The following is a 9,797-nucleotide window of genomic DNA, read 5'->3' as shown; positions in this document are numbered from 1 at the left end:
GTGATGGTGGTAGTAGAGGGGGTGGTGTTGTTGGTGGGATTCTTTTGCCTTCAGGGTAAGTAGCCTCACCTGAGGATCATTAGATCCGGGCTGCCCTGCCTACACAGGGAGCTTGAGGCTAGCCAGTAGTATAGTAAGACCTGACTCAAAACACAGACGACTAAGTGTTGCCCTAAGGTAGCTAAGTTGGTAGAGCGCTTGCCTATTGTGGATGAGGTTCAGTCCCCAGCACCATATAACTGGGAATGATGGTGCACTGGGGAGGTGGAAGCAGGAGAGTCAAGGTCAAGGCTGAGGAGTTGGCTCTGTGGGTAAGAGTGCTTGCATCATAAATGTGAGGACCTGAGTTCAAGTGCCCAGCCCCCACATAGAAATCTGATGTTGCCCCATGCGGTCCTCCAACCTCAGCACTGTAGGAGGCAGAAGCAGAACGCGTGGGGCTTGTTGGCTGCCAGCCTAGCCCTGGTACAGTCACAAGGGGACAGAGCAGAGAATGACAGACCAGGGTATTTTCTCTGGCTCTCATACACTCCTGAGTGTTTGCATTTGCATACACATATGTACAAATACTACACTAGACCACACACACACTAATAAGTTAAAGATCACTCTTAGCTACATAGTGAGTTTGAGTCTAGCCTGGCCACATGAAATCATGTCTCCAAAACAAATATGCTGCCTTTCACCATACCCTGACCTGCCACAGCTTCAGGTCCCTCCTTTTCTCCAGGCCTCTGTCCAACTCCGCATCCAAGGCCAGCCCCATTCTCCTCCCAGGAGGACTTTCTGCAGATTGTCTTTACTGGGGGCTCTTAGGCTCTACCCACCCAGTGCAGTGCACAGGGCTTCGCTTGGAATGTGTGCCCACTGACTTCTGTCCCACAGTGGGTGGCTAGTCAGTCACCACTGCACCAGCAGAGGAGGCTAAGGAGCACAATAAACATGCCATGTGCATAACACGAATTAAGAACGACTGAATTAAGAATTACTGTCAAGGAACTCACAGCTTAGTGGAGGAGATAAACCAGACACAGGAGACTATGCCAGTGCTGGGCAAATCAAAGCAGGCTTTATAGGGGATGGGTGCCCGCCGAAGGCTCTAGGCCGTGAGAACCATGTGTGTGTCTGGGAAGGAAGAGGTCGGGTTTCTGCTGACCTTCAGGGCTGGCAAGAGCACAGATGGCCTAGCCATGTGGTTTTCAAACTCTCGGAGCTCTTGGTTTGTTTGTTCCAGCACAGGAGGCTCAGCAAGCAGCAGCTAAGAGCAGGCTGCCTGGAGCTGCAGAAGCACAGGGCCGGGTGCTCCTGAGAGAGGAACTGTGGGACACGCAGACCTGGCTCTGAGCACATTTGAAAGCCATTCACCCCAACCTCAACCCCTTTCACAGCTAAGGAGATGGAGGGCCTGGCGGAGCTGACAGCTTGCCAAGGAGTCTTAGTCCTTTAAATGTGGACTAGTCTGTGAGAAGGAAATGACTGGATACAGTTTGAAGGCTTAGCCCCGGGTGACCGTGACACTTTTGCTCTTATACTCTTGGAACTAACTGGATTAGTTTTCTGAAGAAATGTGGCCTAGTTGTCAAGTCTCACCAATCACTGGACTGAGGCAGCCATCCTAACTGAGTCAGCAAGCATCCTCTAGAAGTAAGAGACTATCTAAAAAGGTGTGATAGTATCTGAGGAAGACACCTGAGGCGGACTTATTTCTGTATGTCCTCTACACATATTTGCATACACACGTACACCACAGCACATACTTGAACGAATACACATATACACGTTCTCTTAGAGACTGTTCTATTGGACAGTTCTAGAGAGGTTCTTGACCACTTAAAGCTTTAGAACTTCTGTATTTGGTACATGGACTAGGATAGAATTTGACTCTGGGGGATCCTTAAATGGCCATAGGGATTCCTTGGGAAGTCCTGTGGAAGAGAGAGCAATAAGACCTAAAAATTCAACCACTAACTTGGTAATTTGTGCCAAGTTGAGGTTCTACCTCTAAAGAGATGGGATCAAGGGCCAAGCCTCTAGATTAGTGGGAGAGAACTTGTCTACTATGTGCAGGGTCCTGTGTTGAGGGGACACAGGAGAGGGGGAGAGAGGTAGCAGGACCTTTTTCAAGTCAGAGGTAAAAAGCCATTTGACCTTTGCTGGCTCTAGCACACAGCCCCTCAGCCCTGGGTCCACTCACCTGGCTCAGGCTCTGCCTCCCTGTCTTCTGCAGTGCCACGATGGCCCTTCCCAGGGGATAGCCCAAGGCGACCACTGGCCCGATGAGGTCTTGCTCTTCTTTGGTCAGGGCAGACAGCAGGTCAGGTGCTGAGTCAGGATGCAGTCTACAGGAGACAAGGGGCTGTGGTGTCTCCCTAAGAGGTGGCAAGCAGGTATATGGGCTGAGAGACTGAAATACAGACAGGATGGCACGTCAGTAACCACAGGAGGTCACAGTCAGCTGGGCCGAACATATTGTTTATTTGTTTGTTTGTTTGTTTGTTTGCTTTTTCAAGACAGGGTTTCTCTGTATAGCCTTGGCTGTTCTGGAACTCACTCTGTAAACCAGGCTGGCTCAAACTCAGAAATTCGCCTGCCTCTACCTCCCGAGTGCTGGGATTAAAGGTGTGCGCCACCACTGCCCGGCCTGAACATCTAAAGATGTGGCTTTGTGTCCTACTTTCTACACTGTGGAGAGCGTTGGGTCCTGCAGGCTCCAGTTCTCAGTCTCTGTTCCCTTTCTCAGATGTCAACATAGCCATCTTAGAACTACCTCATCAGACTGTTAGGAGGCATAAATCAGAATGAGAGCAAGGTGATTAATTAGCAAAGGGCTCAATATGCAGAGGCTGTCAGCAAAAGCTACCGTTTCACTTAGGGCTTTCGACACTGCAAATGAAATATGATCAGTAGCCTAGATGTGGTAGTAATGTAATCATAGCTACTTGGGAGCTGAGGCAGGAGGATTGCTTGACTCCCAGAATTCAGTTGAGCCTGGGTAGCATAGTAAGAGGCCAGATGAGGAAGAAAGACAAAAGACAAAGTGTATAGCTCAGTTGGTAGCATGCTTGCCTAGAACACACAAAGTCCTGGGTTCAGTCCTTAGCATCTCATACACAGAGCTTGGCAGAGGATACCAATCCCAGATGCAAGAGGATAAAAAGTTCAAGGTTATCCTCAGCTACCATTACATAGCAAGTTTGAGGTCAACCTGAGCTACATAAGATCCTGTCTCAGAGATGAGAGAGGAAGGGGGGGGAGGGAGGGAGAGAGAGAGAGAGAGAGAGAGAGAGAGAGAGAGAGAGAGAGAGAGAGAGAGAGAGAGAAAGAGAGAGAGGGAAAATATGAATATCACAAATTGAAAACCAGGTTCAGCCAGGCAGTAGTGGCACATGCCTTTAATGCCTCCTAGGGAGGCAGAGGCAGGTAGATTTCTGAGTTTGAGGCCAGCCTAGTCTACAGAGTGAGTTCCAGGGCAGTCAGGGCTACACACAGAGAAACCCTGTCTTGAAAAAACAAAACAAAACAAACAAAAAAAACAAAAACCAGGTTCAGAGAAGTCAGTGACCCAACACAGAGTGGACATTTGTGATATGAACCCACCTGGAGGCCGCCATAGCCAGTAACTTAGTGAGAGGGACCATTCGTTTCCCCAGACACACTCTCTCCGGTCGTTTGGTTAAGTTAGGCCCACCAGGACAGAACTCAGCACGCTGACTCTTAGGCAAATGCTGCACTACAGAAGGTAGCTTGAAGACATTCCTGTGTTTGCTGGCATCACCAGGAAGGACTTCTCAAGTAAGAATCAAACTAGCAGGGCGTTGATGGCACACCATCCGACCTCTCCTCTCCCCTGAGGGAAAACCAGGTGCTGCCTTGCCCTCGGGGTCCTGGTGCATGTTTGGGGCATATGAATTCCCCACTGCCACCACTGTCTCAGGGAGCTCTCTGCTATGACCCCTCCTTTCAACTCTAAGTTGGGGAATGTTCAGATCCAAGCAGTACTATCACTTGTCTTTGAAAGACTCTTAGCTACTGTCTGCCCAAGATTCCTTCTCCCTCATCCTCCTGCCCCAGCTCTGCTCCCCCAGTCTTCCTCAAGTTGATTCTTTTAGACAGTATCTTATTTCATAACTATGTAGCCAAGACTGGCCTCATACTGGTAATCCTCCTGCTTCAGTCTCCTGCGTTGTTGTGTCACCACGTTCTGCTAATTAAATTGATCTTAATCAGAAAAGAGTCATTCTAGCATCAACATCTGGCATCTGTCCAACTCTTAAAACCCCTCCTCTCTCAAGCTGACCCACGTTATAAGTAGAGATGGTAGCATAGCAACCTAGCCAGCAACCTAGCCAGACTTCCAGACTCCGTGTTTTGGGTTTAATTTCTCCTTGGTCTTATTCTGTAGCACCTCAGTTTCTTTCCTTTTAAAAAAATACTTATTTAATATGCATTCATACACTATAGCTGTCTTCAGCCACACCAGAAGAGGGCATCAGATCCCATTATGGATGGTTGTGAGCCACCTTGTGATTGCTGGGAACTGAACTCAGGACCTCTGGAAGAGCAGTCAGTGCTCTTAACCGCTGAGCCATCTCTCCAGCCCACACCTTAGTCTAACTGTGGGCCACGAAGCTGTACCAGAGCACCATATTCTTCTACCAGTCTGGATCTACCTCAGTCTTCCCTGGATCCGGGTCTTGTGAACTTTGAAATTTACTCATTAAGGGTGGGAATGGGGTGGGGTGTCACTTAAAAGAAAAATATATATGCAAATTTGGGCACACGTGAGCTGCCCAACGCTTAAGTTTCTCTGGATTCTGGGCTCACTTCTTCACTGGGAACTTTGTACACCCTCTGCCCTGGACTTCCCAGCTACATCAGCCTGTCTGTCAAAAACTGATCTCACAACCAAGCCTCGGCCTCTCTCCACATCCTCCTGACCACATCTTTGTCCTATGGGTGTCTTGTGGGAAGCAACTGAATATTTCTTGATTGAGCCACCAGCTTCTACAGCCTTCTCTGTGAGGAAACCTAGATCTGAGTCTTCAACAGGCATTCATTGAGCGCCCCCTGTCGGTAGAGCCTACTGCTAGGTGCCCAGGAAACAAAAATGAATGTTATCCCATCCTGCGGCTAAAAGAATTCATATTCCATTGCAAGAGAAAGATGGGACTAGAAACTGCGGTTATATTAATTATTGTGATGTGCACCCCTGTGTGAAATCAAGAGAAGGGAGAGTCTCCGGGTAGAATATACTAGGCTGCAGGAAGGACCACAGGGCCGGGTGGGAGCAAATGAGAAGCGAAGAAGGACCCTAGGTTGAGGACCCTTAACCTGGAGGCCTTGGCTTGGAGCCTGTGGCCTTGGAGGAGAGTTCTTACAGCGACTGTGGGCTTGTGGCTCCGCAATGGAGGCATGGCGCCAGCGGTGGAGGGTCGTGGGGGCAGCTCGGAGACGTCGGGGAGCTGCAGTGTTGGGCTAGGGGTTGGAGCTGGGCTAGCACTCAGGCTCAGAGTGCGGTGGCCACGGAAGCGGTGCAGGAGGGCTCGAGGACACGCGGCTAGTCTACTCTCTGAGAGCCGCCGTCTGGCATCAGCCAGCTCAGACCTCATGTTTCGCAGCACATCCAGGGAGAAGCGACGATGGTTTGTAGGGGAGCCAGGCTGAGGGCTGCTGGAGTCCATGCCCTCCTCGCTGGCAGAGGAGGTGTCTTCCTCGTCCCCCTTCTCTTCTGATTCTTCTTCTTCCTCCTCTTCCTCCTCCTCCTCAGGAGGTTCTAGCAGTCCAGCCTCTGGGTCTCTAATTTCAGCAGGTAGGGGCACCTGACTGTATTTTGGACTGACCAGTAAGAACCAGGCTGGAGGGGCTGATGCAATCCCCAGGTCATTGCATTGATGGGGGCAAGGTCCTCGAATGGCTGCTTCCGTCCAGAAGAGAGTCTTCTTTTCCAGGCTGAAGTCATACTGCAGAGAGATGAACAATATGAGGCTCAGGTGTACAAGCCATGGCCATGGAGCCATAGCCCTCAGTGCTGGCTTGAGGACCCTGTTCAATTGCCAGTTGAGGAAATTTCCTGGCTCTAAACTTCAGGTATCCTCAGAGCCCACTCCCATCTTCCCTTACAGATATTTCTGAGGCCAGCAGACATCATAATGATTTAGTGGTAAACCCTGGCAAGAAGAACAAATCAAGTGATGAATTACTAATCACAGTAAAATGCCAATATTTAAAAACCCTCCGCTCGGGGCTGGAGAGATGGCTCAGTGGTTAAGAGCACTGACTGCTCTTCCAAAGCACCCTGGTTTAATTCCCAGCATCTACATGTCAGCTCACAACTTTCTGTAACTCCAGTTCCAGGGTATCTGACTCTGTCACACAGACATACCATGCAGGCAGAACACCAACGCATAGAAAATAAAACTGAACGCACACACAAGATAAAAATAAAACATTCATCATTCAATATGTCACTGAGCAACAGCTACCTCAAAACACCCCACTAGAATTCTTGTGGTCTGGGGGCTTGGTTCCTATGGCAGAGTGCTTGCCTAGCACAGACAAGGCTCTGGGTTCCAACCCTGGCACCACACAGACTGGGCATGGCTGTGCACACCTGTGAGCTTAGACCTTGAGAAGCAGAGGCAAGAAACCAGGAAATTCAAGGTTCTTGGCCTCATAGTGACTTAAGACTATCCTGGGCTACACAAAGCCCTGTCTCAAAAACCCAGCAACTGCTGAATAAATCTCTGGACCTCAGGTTTCTCATGAGCAAAACTGGTAAGAGCTGAACTCCTTTTCATTACTGTTTTGTTATTGACGTGTGCCCCACTATATAGTCCAGGCTGTATGGGAACTCAGCTCTTCCTGCCTTGGCCTCCTGAATGCTTGGATTGAGTAGCATGTGCTACCATTGCCCAGGAGCCCGAGACCAGCTTCAAAGCTCCTGGGAACTTTAATTTTTAAAATCTATGTCTACCCTATGATACATCTATGCTATGACCTGGGTGACTCTTGCACTTTAGCTACTGTTACAGCCCCATGTTTCAGTATAAATGCAACATGTATCTCTCCCCTAAACCTTTAAGTAAACTTGACTCCATAGAAAGCTAAATCATTTTTTATCCTGAGGTTGCCTGTGACACCAACCCTGCAGAACAAGAAACTTCCAGGCCTCCAGCAGTGTGCTCAGTCTGTGGATTACTAACCCCTCCTGATGTGCCCACAGAGCTACTTGCACTTTTTTTGCACTTTTTCTGTGTAGCCCTGGCTGTCCGGGAACTTGATCTATAGACCAGGCTACACCTGCCTCTGCCTCCCAAGTGCTGGGATTAAAGGTGTGTATCTAGCTAGCTGCTTGTACTTTTAACAGAGGATTCTGGGATAGAGTCTTATCAAGAAGGACTCTAACAGCTGATGAGAAGAGGGGACAAATCAGAGCATCCTGGCAGTGACAAGCAGTTCACACAGCTCTCAACTCACCTAGGGAAACAACCTCATCACCCAGACACAGCCTTCTCCATGGAAATTAGTGACTTATTTTCAAACTCCCTAGACTATTGGAAAGCAAGCCAAGTTTCCCTTTACAATCACAAGACAGGCCCTAGGGGCTCAGCCTCAGAGGTCAAATCCAAGGACAAAGCTAGACACTCAAATTCACCTACCATTGTGCCCAGCAGGAGCTCTCTACAGTCTGGGACACTGAGCTCAGGCACGGGGTGGGGCTCTGTGTCCATCACAAAGCCCTTGGGCACCTTGAAGGGGACTCCATCGAGGGCATTCATTCTGCCAGAGAATGGTGGAACAGTCTCAGAAGCAAGTAGTCAGATGGCAGGCAGAGGCTGTCGAGTCCTCGGGACTGGGCTCAGGTCACACTCTCTCTCCTATGTGGTGGCCCTTACAGCTGGAAGGAAAAGATGTAGTGGCCAGTGTTGTACAGAGAAGAAATGAGTAAAACCCAGATCATCCAATGTTGGCTATTTTATGTCTAAGTTATATTATCAGGCATGTCCAAGCCGGGCCCACAGGTTGCATGCGCTCCAAGATAGCTATGAATAGGGCCCAATAGAAAACTATAAACTGGGGTTGGAGAGATGGCTCAGCAGTTAAGAGCACTGACTGCTCTTCTGAAGGTCCTGAGCTCAAATCCCAGCAACCACATGATGGCTCACAACCATCCGTAATGAGATCTGACACCCCCTTCTGCTGTGTCTGAAGTGTACTTACATATAATAATAAATAAATCTTTTTTTAAAAAAGAAAACTATAAACTTACTTAAAACATTATGAGATTATTTTTAATTATTGTCCTGGTTTGGTAATTCAAACCTGTGCCGTTCTTCTGCAAGTTCTCTGTCCTCCACATATATGCTGTGGTGTACATGTATGTGCACATATACACAATAATAAAATGTAATTTTTTTTTAAAGAACTACAAAATAAAGTGTACATCTCTATAGGCTAAAAGGCAACTTCCTCAACTGAGGGAAGAATATCTACGCATCTACAGCAAACACCCCATTCCACAGGAGATAATGAGAGACATTCTCAAGGCTGGCGGTGACCACTGTCTCTTCTGTCCAGCATGACACCAGATGCTAACTTGTGCAAGAAGGGGGAAAGCTAATACAGATACAGATCGCAAAGAAGGAAAGCGACCGTTATTTGTAGATGACACAGTTATACAAGCCAAGTCCAAAGGAATCTATGAACAGAATTCTTAGAATCAGTAACAAGATTTATAAAGGACACTGCATACAGTCAACACACACAGTAAACTGTATCCTCATGTGCAAACAACAAATCATGTAAAAGCATTTAAAAAAGTGTAATTAAAGAAGTAGGGCCTGGCGGGGCAGTGGTGGCGCACGCCTTTAATCCCAGCACTTGGGAGGCAGAAGCAGAGGCAGGTGGATTTCTGAGTTCAAGGCCAGCCTGGTCTACAAAGTGAGTTCCAGGACAGCCAGGGCTACAAAGAGAAACCCGAGAAACCCTGTCTCAAAAAACTAAAAAAAAAAAAAAAAGTAGGGCCTGGAGGTACATACCTCTAATCCTAGCACTGGGAGAAAGAGGCAGGCATCTCCGTGAGTTCAATGGCAGCCTGGTCTACAAAGAGAGTTCCTGGACAGCCAGCGCTATTATACAGAGAAACCCTGTCTTGAACCTAAATAAATAAATAATAAATAAATCAAAGAGTGACTTATTAAAAATAGACAACTGGGGATGGAGAGATGACTCAGCAGTTAAAAGCACTGACTGCTCTTCCAAAGGTCCTGAGTTCAAATCCCAGCAACCACATGGTAGCTCACAATCATTCATAATGAGATCTGATGCCCTCTTCTGGGGTGCCCAAAGAAGCTACTGTATACTTACATATAATAAATAAATAAATCTTTAAAAAAATAGACAATTGGTGTTTATTGGTATTATATCCACCAACAAGGACTTAATCTAACATAGTATGTATAAGACCTCTATATAGAAAACCAAAAGCTAGCCAAGCAGTGGTGACACATGCCTTTAATCCCAGCACTGGAGAGGTAGAGGCAGGCAGATTTCTGAGTTCAAGGTTAGCCTGGTGTCTACAAAGTGAGTTCCAGGACAGCCAGCGCTACACAGAGAAACCCTGTCTCGAAAAAAAAAAAAAAGAAAAGAAATAAGAAAAAAAGAAAACCAAAAGCTTTTAGATTAAGTGGAGGCACATACCCTGGTTGAAGATGAGTAACTTCAATATATAATTGTCTGAAAACTAACTTACAAATCCCAAAATTCTATCACATTTTTGGTATAAATTAGCATGCTAC

The 9,797-nt window shown here is 47.5% G+C and overlaps 1 protein-coding gene across 1 annotated transcript in view; it reads right to left on the bottom strand.

Moving 5' to 3' along the window:
• The window catches only part of Ubap1l (ubiquitin associated protein 1 like), a 20,634-nt gene that overhangs the window by 2,060 nt on the left and 8,777 nt on the right, over positions 1–9,797 (bottom strand). Inside the window, exons 2-4 of the mRNA XM_031345077.1 lie at positions 7,659–7,897; positions 5,379–5,960; positions 2,195–2,404 (exon numbers count right to left, since the gene is read on the bottom strand). Of these exons, the coding sequence (XP_031200937.1) occupies positions 2,195–2,404; positions 5,379–5,960; positions 7,659–7,778 (912 nt within the window). The 5' untranslated portion in view covers positions 7,779–7,897. The remainder of the gene's footprint in view (positions 1–2,194; positions 2,405–5,378; positions 5,961–7,658; positions 7,898–9,797) is intronic.

Source organism: Mastomys coucha, unplaced genomic scaffold, assembly GCF_008632895.1.
Source record: "Mastomys coucha isolate ucsf_1 unplaced genomic scaffold, UCSF_Mcou_1 pScaffold23, whole genome shotgun sequence".
NCBI classification, from domain to species: Eukaryota; Metazoa; Chordata; class Mammalia; order Rodentia; family Muridae; genus Mastomys; species Mastomys coucha.
This window is presented reverse-complemented; position numbering and strand designations above follow the sequence as displayed.